This window comes from Saccostrea echinata, unplaced genomic scaffold, assembly GCF_033153115.1.
Source record: "Saccostrea echinata isolate AGI-Se365-2 ecotype Australia unplaced genomic scaffold, CSIRO_AGI_Sech_v1 ptg000054l, whole genome shotgun sequence".
Lineage (NCBI taxonomy): Eukaryota > Metazoa > Mollusca > Bivalvia > Ostreida > Ostreidae > Saccostrea > Saccostrea echinata.
This window is the reverse complement of record NW_026889803.1, coordinates 8,586,927-8,604,540: the sequence shown is the minus strand read 5'-3', so window position 1 is coordinate 8,604,540 and position 17,614 is coordinate 8,586,927. Positions and strand designations below refer to the sequence as shown.

General features: G+C 31.8%; 2 protein-coding genes across 2 annotated transcripts in view; both read left to right on the top strand.

The window, feature by feature from the left end:
- Window positions 1–2,467: 2,467 nt before the first annotated feature.
- The window catches only part of LOC133204583 (uncharacterized), a gene marked incomplete at its 5' end in the record, with an annotated part of 235,854 nt that continues 220,707 nt past the window's right edge, over window positions 2,468–17,614 (top strand). The window contains one exon of the mRNA XM_061340336.1: window positions 2,468–2,531. Within this exon, the coding sequence (XP_061196320.1) occupies window positions 2,468–2,531 (64 nt within the window). The remainder of the gene's footprint in view (window positions 2,532–17,614) is intronic.
- LOC133205655 (uncharacterized) lies at window positions 5,576–8,315 on the top strand. Its single transcript, XM_061341501.1, has 4 exons — window positions 5,576–6,548; window positions 7,155–7,269; window positions 7,566–7,594; window positions 7,783–8,315. The coding sequence occupies exons 1-4, from the start codon at window positions 6,326–6,328 to the stop codon at window positions 7,986–7,988; spliced, it is 573 nt and encodes a 190-aa protein (XP_061197485.1). The 5' UTR covers window positions 5,576–6,325; the 3' UTR covers window positions 7,989–8,315.

Below are 17,614 nucleotides of genomic sequence, written 5' to 3'. Positions count from 1 at the left end.
GCATTCTTATAACAGAAGAAACGATGTGCTCCTGCAGAAAGTGAGCAAAATTATTCGGAGTCCTAGTGAGAACGAAGTAGCGATTGATTCTTGACAGGAAGGTATTAAAAAAAGAGAAGTGATATCCCCGAGTGTCTTGTTGGTGCAAGTTACACAGAATTCGGAGATATTTCCGTCAAATTTAAGTTTTGACATTCACTGAGATTTTGGAATACTAGTATACATTTCATAATTTTCAATTTTTGTTTCTGTGACTCGGAATATATATTTCATTACATTGTGAAACATGCTGGATTTATTACTTCAAATATATATTTAACTGTGTCTGTGTTTTCTTAATCCAATAACTTACATGTACCTGTAGCCGTCCAATAAGTTATTAGATACTGTCCATTATTTTTAACAATGGACAGATATTTTTTTAATTATTGGACGGTTACAGGTAACTTATTGGACTGTCTTTGGCCTTTCAAGGAATAGAAAGTATTAAAAGGAAAAAAGGTGATGTCATCCTAATGTTTTAAGTTAACTGTTTAAAGGAAATCATTCGCGTGTCGATTGTTGGTCGGCAAACATGCCTCCAAAATCCATAGTCTAGATGTACTTTAAAAGATGTCACAGTTGAAAAACAGTTAAATGTACGTTATGTGAAACTGAAATTGCATTCTGGGGTGGAACATCATATATGTTGTAACATAATTATTTCATGTCGACATCTGCCAAACATATCGAAACTTTCCTAAATTCTTCGCAAAATTCTTGGCAAAAATCCCAATGTGCAGAACCAAAAAAGTATTACTTTCACAAACATGATTTTAAAGGTTTGTCTACCTCTTAGTGTTGTAAATTGAGAGGGCTTTCAAGAACTGTTTGGTGGTTTGATAGCTCAAAATTATAAATTTCCAACCCGCAATGCAATAAGATCACGTACGTCTAATGCAACTATTAATTAATTAATAATAATTAAACAGCTATTACATATGTGTACATGTATGTAAATTGGGAAAGTTAGGAGCGTAATTTAATGATTTTTCTTTCTGATGTTAATATCAGTCATTTCAAGATTGTATTGATTGTTTGCACAAAATCTCTAATTAAAATTTATCGGAAGCTCTCTATATATTTTCACAAGAGGCACGCTTTAACCGTTTACCAGTCATGGGTCACTGAATAGACACGATCAAATGGCCTCAGGTGATCGATTATTTAATGACAGGTACATGTACTAGCATCCTGAATAGAAAGGACAAATACGAGCGTTTGATATAATAATTACAATCCTTTATTTAGATAAAATGTGCAATAGATATTATATTTGAAATCAAACACATTGGATACATACATGTATATGTGTATTTATTACTTGGTCTATATAAATGTCAACGATTCGGAAATTCGTTCTTTAATGATGATAGCTTACATTAAATATTGAACTAGCAGCCAGTAAAAGACAAATAGTGGAAATGGCATGACTAATTAAATTTTCCACGAGTACTCGACTATCGCTCGACTAAAGCCTCCGACTATTCGACTAAGCTATCCAAGTAAAATTGACATTCCTAATATATATATATATATATATATATATATATATATATATATATATATATATATATATATATATATATATATATATATATATATATATAGATAGATAGATAGATAGATAGATAGATAGATAGATAGATAGATACACAAAATGATTTACTCCTCCACTCACCCACACATTCTTAAGTGCGTTGCTTTATCCCCTCTAACTCCATTGCGAGGGTATAAAAAGCTGTTAGACCATTGGAATATAAACCAGTTTCAGTTTTAGAAGTGATCATAACAATCAAAGAATGAAAGAAAAAACTGGTGGAGGCGGAGTTTTTTGACAACGATTTACCAAAGCTGCTGATGCTGATGCAGCCGAGAGCGAAAAACATATCTGGATCTGCATACGTAAATAAATTTGTATGCCTTTACAGATATAATTATATTTTTTCTGAGTAAAGGTATGGTTATATTTCAGTTTTGAAATGTTTTCAAACTTTTTTTAGAGGACAGTAAAGTTAAAACCCATTCTAGTCACTAATTTTCATTCACGGAAATTTTAATTTGGAATAATTAGTAAATGCCTCTGAGAATCTTTTTTTAAATTTAACTGAAATTTATGATCGTATAATTTTATTAAATTTCCCTGTCGTAAAAGATATCGGAAGGAAATGGTTATTTAGTATTGTTATCCATATCCATGTATTTATCACTACAAGTTTATGTGAACAGTGACTATGAAGCTGATTCAACTTTGTTATGTAATATTTGCTTTACAGTTATATTTTGTTTATCTGATCACCGGACTCTCTGGTGGACTCGGTGTTTGCAAGAAGGAGTGCGTATATATTACAAAAAAAAAATTGATATTAAAATCTTTGAATTAAGCACTTAAGCGAAAGTGAAAAATTACTTTTATTAAATTATAAATTTTAACTTCAGTGGAACACAACGTTGTTGTACAAATTATCGACAAGATAAAGGCTTCTGCATACGTAAGTTGATGGTTATATATTTTTTTTTATATCTAGAGATACTAGACGCTACAAACTTTCACTTTCAGTGAAATAATAGTATGTACTAATTGTGAAATATACTTCCTTATATACATCTTGATTTCCTGTACATACATGTAATGAAAACAATTAACTGAGCTCTTATCTGTATTTTTAAATCATCTTATTTTATTTTGAATCTTTAGTTAAAATTTCTAACGACAAGACTAAGTAACCTTTTCCAAGCAAAGCCATCTGTCTTAATAGCATTTAATTTTCTGCTGTCTTCTGTGTACATTTCTTCAACAGAGCCATTGAACCAGTATCATGGAAATTTAGCCGTATATTCTTCCTGAAAAATAATCGAAGTAAATATCATTCAGATATAACATACCAACCAACGATATTCTTTGATATACAATCAGAATAAATCGTTCTCTCGCTTCATCACTAAAGGCAACGCTGGGGAATTTCCGAAAGAGATGAAAGAGTAGTAGCATTAATTTCAAATTCTTACAACATCACCTTTATACACTCACCCTCCCCTGCAATTTTGATCGGTACATACAATAAATTAAACAATAAAATGTTTTCTTTGGTTGTTAGGATAAGAATTAATGTTGCAAATGTTGCAGAAAAAAATACTTACATAATCATCTAAAGTAGGATTAAATAGATTAAATATTACCTTATTGATATGTACAACATTGAACGTTTAATTTCATTGATTGAAGAGTCACTGCTCAAGAAATCTGTACAGGTGATATGCTTAGCGGTGTTTACTGACTGATAAACGACTATGGTTTTCTAAAGAAATAAAAGAGAAAATATTCAATAGATGTAATTATACAACAGTGATATGTCTGGAATTAATAGATTCAATGTGTAATGACTATGAGGCGCCGTCTTGGTATTTACTGCCAAAAAGTGATATCACCTATTGAAATAAGTGATTTCACCCATTCAATTGGTAATATCACCTATTCAAATCAGTGTTATCACCTATTCAGCTTCAGGTAATATCACCTATTTTAATAGGTGATATCACCTATTCGAATGAGTGATATCACCTATTCGAATTGGTGATATCACCTATTTGATTTGAATTGGTGACATCTCCTATTCGAATAGGTGATATCACCTCTTCAAATAGGTGATATCACCTATTCCTTTTGAATATGTGATATCACTTATTCGAATAGGTGATATAACCTATTCAAATTAAATAGGTGATATCACCAATTCAAATAGGTAATGTCACCTATTCGAATAAGTGATATCACCTTATCAACTTGAATAGGTGATATAACTTAATCGAATAGGTGATATCACCTATTCAAATTATTTATGAAATAACAACTGCTTCCATGACTCTCATTTACTTTCACTTTCTATTTATAACTTTGCGTTCTTGGAGACAATGGATTTAGCTTCGCATTTAGTTTTAAGCACCCCAGTAGAAGTTATAGTATAATTTGCTCACAAGTTATATTTATTACACTTATCTGTCATGTACACTAAAGGAAGAATCATGAAAAACGCATAATAACTGTTCCATACGGAAAATGCCCTACTTTACATTATAAAGAGAGAAAGGTATGCCACTCTGGTGTACCCCAGCTGGGTATAATTTATAAAATTTATATAACTTTACAGGGATCTGAAACATAAGGTATTTAACATGTCTCGGACTAAAATACAGGGGAAAACCGGACAGTCCGAATTTGTTTGGTTCCAATGGAATACTAGATAGTCTTGAGGAAGGGAGCATTCATTATTTATTGTTGAAAGAAATGTAAATAGGTGATATCACTTATTCGAATAGGTGATATCACTTATTTAGCACGAATAGGTGATATCGCCTATGCATGTGAGTTAAGACTAGGTATAGGCGTTTCTATGCAAATGAGCTAATAAAAACGCTTAAGATGTATATTTATTATTCAGTGAGTTTTGATTTATTTTCTTATGCATACTTAGTTCTCATGATATGTTATAGCAAGTACACATTATAGCGTCATATTATGACGTCTCTAATCTTACCTACTGGAGGTAATAAAACACATCAACAAAAGAGCTTCGGCGCAAGGGATGACCCTTTTTATTTTTACATAAAAATTGTATGATGCTAAAAAGAAAATTCTAAAGATTAATAAAACTGCTGCATAAATCCTAGGCATTTTCTCATTTGATCGGAATTTGAGGAAACTTATACCGGACTGTACATTTTTACCCTTATTCAACTTAAAACTTTACAAACAGAAATTATACAATTGAGCTGTTGATATTTGTACAGCAATATCAGCGAACTTTGGAATATTTTGCTTCTAAATATACCTTGTTTCAGTAAAATAAAATAGTGCCCTTGCGCCGAAGCACTTTTGTTGATGTTCATTATAATCTTGTGTAGTAAAGAACAATGACGTCACTATATGACGTCATAATGTACTGGCTATCTCATGTCATGGGTACCAAATATGTATTAGACAATAAGTTTTAACTTTCTCTATATAATAGATACAGTCCTTAGGCATTTTAATTAGATTATCTATACCTAGCCTTAACTCACCTGCATATTCGAATAGGTGATATCACCTATTCATTTCCAATAGGTGATATCACCAATTCGAAAAGGTGATATCACCTATTCGAATAAGTGATATCGCCTCCTCGAACAAGTGATATCATCTATTCAATTTGAGTGAGTGACATCACTTATTCGAATAGGTGATATCACCTATTCGAATGGGTGATATCACCTATTCGATTAGGTGATATCACTAAATGGCAATAAATACCAAAACGGCGCCTCATAAATGACACAGTTTACACGTATCTTTATGAATTATAAGTCTGATAATCTAATGATTATCATGATTTTCGATTTAATTTTTCATGACAGAAAAATGTGAATTCGACTTTTTCTGCATTTACGTTTTTGCTGCAATTCCACATTACTTAACAATGAATAATTCTGTTAAAAATTTCACTGGGAAATGAACTTGGTTGGTCACGTGATCAAATCCTGTGACCACGTACCAACCAAGTTCATTTCCCAGTGAACTTTTTAACATTGTTATTTATTACTTATATTTTCAGTTGAGACGAATATTCGAATAGAAATGTTACAAAAACGACCCCTCATTATCACTATGTTTTGGCACGCAGTGACCTAGAAGTTATTAGATCATTAAAGTTCACTAGCTCCAATATTACATGGAAAATGTTTACATTGATGTATATCAAATTCTGGAAATGTTTATTTATAAGGATAGTACAGTAATCCATATTGAGGATAATATTATTTCTTCCCTCTGATCAAGTCTGATTGTTTCTGATATTTTGCAGTACGTTGAAATCAAAACTAATCCTTACACCTCCTTCATGGCTGGAAAGCAAGAAAATAACCTCACAAAAAATTGTCAAACATTTACTTTGCATAGAAAAAAGCAACTCTGATATAATAGGAAACATTAAGATAATGAGAATAAATGTTTTGGACAATTTATGTTATCCTCAGGGTACTTCGGATCCGTAATAGATGTTCATGGCTCAGCTATGAATTACGGTTCCTCATTGCATGTGTGTTTAAACTCTCAATAAAACTACTAGCTCGTACTATGACGTCATGTATATTGCGCCTACAAAACCCCTGTATTTATGACTGGGTTTGTTATACATCTTTGTAATGTAACTATATTTCGACATTATTCTAAAAAAATTAAAATCATGCATTATTTACGTATAACAGCTATCCCAATTTCCCAAAAATTTATGAATGCAAGATTAAATAGATGCAATTAACAGGAAAATACATGTATATTACTGATAGATTTGAAACATCTAAAATATACTCTTTTAATGGTACAGCCTGTGAAGTAGGTACATATGGAGTAAACTGTACCGGAGGATCATGTAAATATGGCTTCTATGGATTTGGATGTCAGAGTAAATGTAGCTGTACATCTGACCAATACTGTGACAGGAGAACAGGGTGTGTTAACAAAACTTCAAAGGGTAGGAACTCTTTTTTTTTTTATAAATCTGAGATACAGTGAATGCAAGACTATTTGCAATTGATATGAAAGCAAATTCAAAATGCTGTAAAACATCACGTCACCTCACCTTTCCTCTTCGTGCCCGCTGGCACATAAGGCCCCAATACACTGTCTCCACATGCCTCTGCCTTTGGCTGCTGCCCTCGCTGGTGGCCAGCTATTCTAACCTAGCTGTAATCTTTCTTGTTCCGCTGTTCTTCTCCACGTTATTTTTGACCGGCCTACTTTACTTTTTCTTTCTGGGTGCCATGTCATTGCAGTAGTACAAATCCTGTAGTTCTCCATCCTAAGTATATGGCCAATCCAATTCCACTTTTTAAGAGGTATTATCTCACTCGCTCTAGTTGTTTTGTTGTTTTCATTCTATGATGGAATTCTTCATATATATATATATATATATATATATATATATATATATATATATATATATATATATATATATATATATATATATATATATATATATATATATATATATATATATATATATATATATATATATATATATATATGTGTGTGTGTGGGGGGGGGGTTGTTTATTTATTTTATTTACTTTCAAACTTAGGAATAGCTGACAAGAAAGAACGGTCATACATTAGTACAGTTGTTGCTGTTATAATGGCAGTAATCCTCAGTGTCGGATCTTTCTTAGTGGTCATTGTCTTCTTTTACAATGAAAGGTTAGTGTGTTTTCAATTTAATATGTTAATATTTTCTTGACATCCAAGTTTTCTACATGTAAACGGTCTCTGACCCTTTGACAGGAAGGTAACCTTTTGATGACAGCAATAATACAGCCATGTTTTATTGTTGTTTCAGAAATTTAATAAGATTGTCGCATATACATTTAGGACCTAATTTTATTTAATGTACATATATATGTGTGTAATATTCCATTTAAGTTCTAATTTGTTTATATATCTTCATACAACTGAAACTGTTGATGTCTCTCATCATGGTTCATTATAATTAACAGATTAAAGTTTCTACATCAGTATTTGACAAGTGAGTATGTTAATACAAACACATACTAGAACAAAAAGAAAGGTAATTATTGAAATTTCTAAGTAATCTTTTATAGCAATGATATTAAGAACGTTAACTTTTTTTCTGTGGGCTATGGGAAAAAAGAAACATCTGAAATAGTTTTATCATAGCACCCTTTCAAGACTTATAAAAAATATTTTATGAAGGATTGGGGACAAACCGAGTCGTAAACAATGCAAGCCGTGAATCGGAGCAAGAAGACTATTCTCAGATGACAAGGGCCTCAGACAACTACAACATGCTTATCCCCAACAAAAGAATTAATGTAGTATCCAGAGTTAACTACACAGACGAGGAAGACAGTTATGATCATATTCGTCCCTTTGCCAATAGTCAACCAGAAGAGTCCTAAGATAGTTACTTTGTCCATATTCTCGGATAATCTAGGAGTATGTATTAATTTGTACAACAAAGAGAAAAGTAAAAAAAGAGACAGAAATATGTAAAAAGTGAACATAAAGAATTGTTTTTACTGATACTACGCATGACTTGGGAAATAACAATGCTCTAAATCAGAACAATTTGTTAAAATCCAAAGGACACAGAAATTTAAGAGGCAACCAAAATATTTATTCCCTGGTACGATTGCCTTCAAATTATTTTGAACTTGAAAGCAGGTTTGGAATGGATGGAAAAAGAGACACATGACTGAAACAATATGTGAAAGAGAAAAAATATTAAAAGGAATATGAATAAAAATTTGCTTTTTATTGAAGTACGAGGGGTGATCAAAAAGTTTGCGAACTATTGTATATTTTCAAAACCAAAATTCAGATCAAAATGAAATTTGGCACACATATAGTCATACACATGTTCTATAAATAGAAGATGCTATGTAAAGTTTTGCTCCATGTTTGTGACGTCACAATGTGAAAATGACGTCAACATGTAGATGACGTGTGACAAAAATGGCGGACTCAGTCGTACTCGAGCAAAAAACAGTTGCAAAATTTAATGTATATCTTGGAAATTCCTTTGGAGTAGCATATAATAATTTGTACAAGGTTTTAGAAAACAATTGACTTGCCAGAAGTTCAATCATTAATTGGATTGAATGTTTTAGTGAAGGAAGGGAGGTGGTTAAAAATGATGTTTGTTCTGTTGCCCAGTGAAAGCAAGTTGGGGAAGAGATGTGTCTTTAGTTGAGCAATTTGTTATGAAAGATCGCCAAGTTACAGTTTGAACAATATGTGTTTGTGAAAGACTGATGCCCCCTATGGCAACTTATAGCAAAGGTTAATCTTTCTAAAATGCAAATCAAATATGTTGGTACCCAAAAGAAAGGTCTCGTCACAAGAATTACATATGTGAAGTATGAAAGCCCTAGCACTAACCGTTCAATAGTTATGGCCGATGTTAAAGTGTTTTCAAAAGTAGGTCAAACTCCAAGGTCAAGGTCAAAGGGTCAAAATTGTTAGTATCCAAAGGAAGGTCTTGCACAAGAATTACATATTTGAAGTATGAAAGCCCTAGCACCAACAGTTCAATAGTTATGGCCAAGGTTACAGTTTTTCAAAAGTAGGTCAAACTCCAAGGTCAAGGTCAAAGGGTCAAAGTTGTTGGTATCTAAGGAAAGGTCTTGTCACAAGGATTACACATGTGAAGTATGAAAGCCCTAGTATCAATTGTTCAAAAGTTATGGCCGAGGTTAAAGTTGGGTAAAATTTTGCAAAACTGGGTCAAACTCCAAGGTCAAAAGGTCAAATACGGTGGTACCCAAAGAAAGGTCTTGTCACAAGAAATAGACATGTGAAATATGAAAACCATAGCTCCAACCAATCAGAAGTTACGGACAATGTTAAAGTTTTTGCGGACAAATAGAGAAACAGAGAGACAGACGGACGGACAGGGCAAAAACTATATACCCCCGAATCTTCCATACGGGGCTATAATTATTTAGTCCCTAAAATATCATTTACTTTAGATTTTAAACATATCAAATATGATAAAAAGAAGGCGCCCATACTTTATCCACAGTGGATAAACGACGCTCCCAAGACAGAGGATTAGGATTGTGCTGGTCCCTATGCTCATTTTGGGTAAAGATATCCTTATCCATCCATCCTATTGCCGAGATTTGACCATTTCTGACAAATGGACTGTTCTTGTTATAAAAAAAAATAACTTGCATGGTAAGAAATATAAGACTCGGAAAAACATTTAGCTTCTGTGAACAGAACACTTCGGAGCATATCACGTGGATTCTTTGTCACAATATATCTTCAAAAAAAATAGCGTAATTTTCCTGCTAGTGTATATATTGTGACGGCATAATTAGCTCCATTCTATTTTCTGATATTTTCTTAAAATACGGCCAATATTTTTAATATTTGAAAGAAGAGCACAATGTACAAACTGAAAGGTATAAATTAAATTTATAGAACTGTTACTTATCTTTTGCATGGAGGGATGTACTTATATATGAGGTTGTCCAAAACTTTCGTAGACAAGCGACGTCATTAAATCGAATAATGTGAACTCTAGTTGAAAAAATATAAATAAACTTTCTTTTGTGTGCAAAGACAGGCGAAGAACGATGCAAACCGTTATTTGATGCTGCTTTTATTATTATTACTTTTATTAAAACCAAATGTGATTTTGCATTACACATTACACACCCAGTCTGATACTTGTACTATAGCTAGTTTTCCTAGAAAGAGGTTTGTCATGTTTTGTTCGGTTTGTTGTTTTTCAAGATCACAATGATTTATGCACAAAATTTTCAAATTTTAACTGACTTTGATTGTACCGATGAATATACATATATCCACGTTAAGATTTGTACAAGTATTTAATTTGAAAGAAGGATTAAATGTGCATTACGTTGCAAAATAGTGACTGTATATACACGTATTCATTGAGAAGAATTTCACTTCGAACATAGTTAAAATGTCTGCACGTGTAGTTATATTTTATCATTAAAATATTTAAACTGACTTGTAAAATGAATACATTGTCTTAACATGGTTGAAAATAATCATTTTTATCAGTCACCCCATCTCCAGATAATCATTTTCCTGCTTTTTATTCTCAGATATACTCGTTTTTATGCTTGTTTCGTTTTTAGGAACAGTATCCCCTAAATCACATATAATATACAATTCTGATTCCCTTTCATACACTGGTTGATCATACACCTGCGAATGAAACGTTGTATCGATGTATCTCAACGCACGTTGAGATTTCCTTCTGAAAAAAAAAAGAAACACAAATATGAGTTTCAGTTTTGGGAAAATACATAATATATTCAAAATTAAAATTAGAATTTTCACTTATCTATTTTATTTTCAAGTAAAACGAAAACTCAATATTTAAGTTTGTACTCTTCCTCAATTAACAATGTTTACACTTCTTTCGTAGATTTATGTCGCATAGATATATTGCTTAACTGTATTCTCAAATATCACGACTATAATTGTGAGTAGATTAGATGATGATGGTAGAAAAAAACCTTTCATAGATAAAGATAATAGTCATGATTGATCCTCCACCCACGAAGACTCCTATGACACCGAATAAAGCCTTCTCTGCGATGAACCAAATTCCATCTGTCTTAATGTCTTTTTCACCTATATATCCAGGATTTTAATACAGGAAAGGTTTTTATTTAAACAGTCTAATATTCACAAAATATCTTGCTATAAATTGAAAATGCAAAATAGCATATTACATACATTTTGCATTGTGATTTATAGTCATATTATACAAGTTTAATCGTGTATTACTGTTTATGCTAATCCAATAAAAAACCAGTATTCTCAATGAGGACAAATTTAATCAATACTTTGATTTACAATATCAAAACCCACTATCCAGAACAATGGAGTATTCTGATGATACGATATCTGAATGTTGCCATAGATATTTAAGCCACAGGATAATGCAATGTTTCAATACTGATTAATATTTTGTAAATAGTTATACCAAAAAAAAAAAAGAAAAAAAAAAAAAAAGAAAAGAAAAGAAAAGAAAAAAAAGAAGAAGAGAAAACCGGTTTTGTTTCGTATTTCACCTAAAGTTTCACGAAGGGATTCTTTGGCTTAGAGATGGGAGTGGGTGAAAAAAGCTACAGAAACCTACTCCAATGTGTTCAACTCGATTATTTCAAGAAACATTACTTTTTAAAGATTATTTTGATTTCTAGATTTTTTTTCATATCTAACAGTTTTACATCGAAAGAAACTGATTTTTAGTCGGTACATTCAGACATAGATTCCTTAAGTTAGTTTTTTTAAAAGTGATTTGTCGGCTTTTAAATTTCAAGTAAAAGGTTTTGATATTGACAATTGCTAAACATATGTTTATAGTTTTCAGCAATTTCCAAGGTATGTGCATAAAATATTGTGTAAGTGCATCGTTTCTCATTAATCAAGAGGTATCTGTCTTTCGTCCCTCAGTTGTTTAGAATTCTTAATTTGTTTTTAGACATCTATGCAAGTCAATCAATTTTTTAGTACATGTATTTTTTCAGACAGAAATCCGACAGAAAAAAGCCTGTGAGAAATCTAAGTCTGTGAGAAATCTAAGTGCCATTATATTTTTATTAAAGATTTTATTCAATGAGATCAAATCAGATTGATCTGATCAATTTAAATAATAATGAAGCAATTCAACTGAAACGCTAAATGGACATAACAAGAAACAAACAATTTCTCACCCTTTGCCGTATTGTAAATTATACACCCTGTTCTCCTGTCACAGTATTGGTCGGTGGTACAGTTACATTTACTCAGACAACCAAATCCATAGAATCCTTCAGGACAAGGCCCTCCAGTACAATTATTTCCGTATGTACCTTCGTCACAGGCTAAAACATTTTAAAAGATACTATTATAGTATCATTACCCTCATTGCCCTCCAGTACAATTATTTCCGTATGTACCTTCGTCACAGGCTAAAACATTTTAAAAGATACTATTATAGTATCATTACATGTTTCTTCATTTGCAAATAAATTTGTAATTTTATTTCAAACTTTGACATATTAAGCATTATATAAATAGTACAACATATCAATCTAACTGAAATTACAATAGATGTTTCAAACTAACTTCTTGAATAAATATTCTGTCTTCACTGAATTAAGAATGGTACATGAATAGCAATAGTAAATAAATTCACATATTATATCAATCATTAAGCATATCGAAATGTTTGTTGTTGTTTAACATCTCTCGAGAGAATTTTTCACTCATATGGAGCGCAAATTGTTTGAAAATGAAGAAAAAGGCTGCAAAACTTGCGAAATGTTTGAAAATGAAGAAAAAGGCTGCACAACTCGGTAACAAACTCGCTGACTAACGGAAACGTTCCAGGAATAGCCAAGCTGTTAGTTATTTGAACAGTAGTGTCAGAAGGGTGTAAAAAACAAACAATTCATTAATTTAAGTACTATGATCAGGGGTAAAGGATGATTGCTTATGAAATGCACCTTATTTTATGAATTATACTGCTAAAGTACATTAATAATAATAATCAGTCAATCATAAAGAAATAATAGAACTTTGCCAACTTACGCACGCAGTGTCGTTGTTTTTGTTGATAATTTGTACAACATCTCAGCTGATGTTTACTGCAAAATGATCAATAAAATGCAAGGAAAATGTAAAAAAAAAAAAAATAAAAAAAAAAAAATAAAAAAAAATAATAATCGCGTTAAAGAACTATTCACGATAAAGGCATATTCTAACCCCCCCCCCCCCATTAAAGTTTAATTCCAAGAGTGTTTTGAAATATTCTCTATTGTATATATTGTATAAAAAATATCCGAATTAACAAAATTTATTATGGATTAGAAAAAAATGACATTTTTTACTCTGTGACGTCACAAACTATTGGGATTTCCCGTTATTCTTTTAAAAGAGGACGAAATAAACAAAGTTTGTTTAATTTTGACTAAAGGACCTAAGTTTTACAGAAAACATTTTCAGGAATTGTTTTCACATATTTCATTAATATTATTATTTTACACATAATATCAAAAGATGGAGTCTTAAAACTACGCTAGATATTTTTCAATCCAACGATCAACATAAAACTTTTTTTTCCTTTCTAAAACATGAAAATGTTGAATTTTTTATGCCATTTTTGACGTCATTTTTATGACATCTTTGTTGATGAAAATGGATAATGCTTTTAAGTCTGCACAAATCTTCCTAGCTTAGAACATAATTTCAGATTTCCCAATGAATGAACTCTTTCAAAGCACTGTGTGGCTTTGCCCACAGTTTGATTTGTTTGAATGATTGATTGATTGATTGATTGTATATTGTTTTACGTCCCATTCGAGAATTTTTCAATCATATAGAGACGTCACCATATACCGGTGAAGGGCTTCAAATTTTGACCTTTACTCGGCACTCAGGGCCATTGAGCAGTGAGGGATCTTTATCGTGCCAACGCCTGCCGTGACACGGGACCTCGGTTTTTAAGGTCTCATCCGAAGGACCCGCAACTTTCACTTCAAAGTGCCGAGCGCATGGCGAAGGAACAGTTGCTACCTATTTTTTATCGACTTAGGTCTGTCGCGGCCGAGATTTGAACTCACGACCTCCCGATCACGGAGCGAGCGGTCTACCGACTGAGCTACCGTGAACGGTGATTTGTTTGAATGGAGTTTTGAGCAAGATCATTGTTCTTTATCTTTACATTTCATTTTATGATCAATTAAAGTTTGATTAAATACCTACCTTACATCTCTACTCAGACTCCAGGTCCATCTTTGATTCTATTCACCCCAGAAGCAACATATATCTGAAAAGAAAACACGAAACATAGCTCGATAAACACCATACTTGTAAATGAAAGCAAGATGATAAATGATTAAGGAAAATATGAAATAAGTGTAAAAATTACTTAAATATTTCCTTCCAACGATGATGTCGTTCAGTATTTTGAGCATTATTGCATAGGCGATTGAATCCAAATATACTCGGTAAATAAAGTTAGCAATTAAAAATGTTGACTTTACTCCACTCACTATTTTTCCTGCCTCCCACGCAAAAAGAGATTACAAATTTTTTCTGGACTTCCAAATGTTTCAGTCAAAGGCTCAGAATTATTGTGTACAATATTTGTAATTTCAAAAAAGAAATTCCAGAATTTATTTCTTTTTAAAATCAACTCAAATAAAGCAGTGTTAACGAACAATTTCAGTTAATGTAAGATAATTTATATTTGTTAGATATTTGAGTCTAAATCAGTAAGCATCGAGCATTTTATGGAAAGTCAAAAATTTATGTTTTCAAAAGCTTTTGGTTCAAAATTGATGCTATCCTACCAGATGCTCAGGCACAATTAAATAATTATTTTGGACATATTAAGGGATTGGTATCCAAGAAAATCCATTTCCTTAGTTACGTGCCCATAAATTTTTACATGAAAATCAAATTATTTTTAGCCATTTTTCTATGAATATGTTTTCTGTACTTGATAAGATAAGGTATTTCGATTCCCTGATTTGTTGAAAGAATGAATCACCTTATTCGACAAAAATAACAAAATTTCTGTAGTGATATTGTTGCCATGACAACTGTGAACGAACAACATGGAAAGAACAAAATACATATTTTTATCACTATATACGCTGGGATGATGAATGTTAGGGGTCATCTGTATGTCTTATGTGTAAAATAAAATTGATGGGCAACTTTAGTAGGAAAATGTTATAAAAGGTCAAAATGTGAGTCAATCTGGCATTTATAAGCTTTTTGAAGCTGTGATTGAGATTGGCTACCTACGAAATTACATTGTATAAAATCATTCAGATTGTACATACAAGTACTCAGAAGTTGATATTAAAGAGATGCTGAAATACCTCTTTGACATATCTATGAAGTCTTTGGAGATAAGGTCTTCCAATAATTTGTTGGAATTCCGATGGGCAAATTGTACGCCTTTATCGGCCAACCTCTATTTACATTTTTAATGATGCAGAATTTATTGAAAACATTCTACATGAAAAGAAGAAAACACTTGTTGTGGCCTACAACTCAACATTTAGATATATCAACAACGTTTCTTCAATTAACAATATTTACTTTCATTCGTATGTCAACTCGATAAATCCCAGTGAACTCGAAATTAAAGACACTGCAGAGTCTGCCATATCTGTTTCATGTTTGGGTATTTTACTGATTAAAGATGATAATGGAAAACTAATAACTAAACTCTATGACGGGATAACTTCAGCTTTTCCACTGTCAACTTCCCGAATTTATGTAGTAATATTCCGCTATCACCTGCATGTGATGTTTATGTCTCATAACTTATTCAATATGCAAGAGCATGCTCTGAATACAATCAATTTTTAAACCTAGACAGGCTACTGTCAAATAAGTTGATTTTTTCAGGGATTTCAATAATCTCGTTTAAAGCCAGCATTTCGTAAATTCTTTGGTCGTTATAATTACCTTGTTAGCATATTTAATAATGTATCATTAGGTCGTATTTTGTCTAAAATATTTCATACCAATTGTTGGGCCTTTTGTTTTTATACTAAGTTTAACTATGAAATATTCCGTCTACCTGATCAATACATAGGGTTCATGGCGGGTGTGATCGGTCGACAGGAGATGGCTACTCCTTTTAGTCACCAGATCCCACCTCTGCAATATCCGCGGGCACGTGTTTTATGTCCTGTTCACGGATTTGCACTGTTTGTAGGTTGTTGTTGTTTTTAGATCGATCACTTTCCTTATCACCTTTTTTCATTCCTATACATTCCTAAGTAAACATCTATTGTGGATTTAAACAAACTTGAATTTATAATTTCTAAGGATGCTTTCAATTTAATTTGACTCATCATTTTTTTTTTTTTTTTTTTTGCTGTTTCTGAAAAGATTTTTGAAAGATTTGTTTATATATATATATACTCCATTATTTCTGCTAATGTTTATAAACTTTTTTCGAATTTTGGTTCAACCCTATCCAAGACGTCATGATTTAAACGAACTTGAACCAGAGCTACCTGAGGATTGTTCCATATAGATATGACTAAGAACACTTTGCTGTTCCTGAGAAGAAGAGTTTTAAAGTTTTTTTCCCCAATATATTTCTACTTAAAACTTTGATCTCTTTTGTAGCCCAACCTACCACCAGGGGCCAAGATTTAAACAAAAACAGTGAAGATAACAGAGTTCATTAAACAACTGAATCTACACTATAAAAGGAAGGTTCCATATGAATATGACTAATCATGGATTTGCGGTTCTCGTGAAGAAGATTTTTAAAGGTTTTTTTCCCCCAAATATTCCTATTTAAAACATCGATCTCTTTTTTTGCAACGCTTAACCCTCGTGGATCATGATTTGAACAAATTTGAATCTTTAGTATATAATGAAGTTTTTATAAAGGTTTCATATTTCTTGCCCAGTGGTTCTTGAGAAGAATTTTTTAAAAAAGATGCCACCAAATTTTAAGTAAAACTAAATCATTTCCCCTTGAAAGAGGGTAAGGCTCTTCATTTGAACAAACTTACATGTAAATTCTTTCTACCCATGGATACCTATGTGCAAGATTGGTTGAAATTAGCCCAGTGAAGAAGAAGTCTAAAATGCTGAGCTTTCAGGTCAGATGACCTAAAAGAATTACTTTTTGAGTTACCAATTACGGAAATTATTCTACAGCGCCTTTCTACACTTGCTTTGATCTGATCACGACATTTTCTTTCTTCATGTTAAAGAAAAAGAAATTCTTTCTATGGCTCTAATGCATCTCTGGTGGAATTTTATCAAAACATCTTACGAAAGGATTACATCTCTTAGTCCAAATCTTACATTTTTGAGTCATTACAGTTGAAGATTTAGTACTGACTCTTTTTTATCAAGAAAAATTCTTAATTATATCACAGGTTATTTTATACAACGTACCAATTCTGATATTTCAATTCTGTATTGCATATCTGTGTGCCATTTTGATGGGTTTTTATTTATTTTGAAAGAATAATATTATATCAATATTCCATATTTCTTTTCGCTT

Coding starts and splice junctions, on each gene's coding strand:
- LOC133205655 (XM_061341501.1), top strand. CDS start 6,326: ATGCAATTAACAGGAAAATACATGTATATTACTGATAGATTTGAAACA. Junction 6,549..7,154: donor TGTTAACAAAACTTCAAAGG/GTAGGAACTCTT, acceptor TTTCAAACTTAG/GAATAGCTGACAAGAAAGAA. Junction 7,270..7,565: donor GTCTTCTTTTACAATGAAAG/GTTAGTGTGTTT, acceptor TATAATTAACAG/ATTAAAGTTTCTACATCAGT.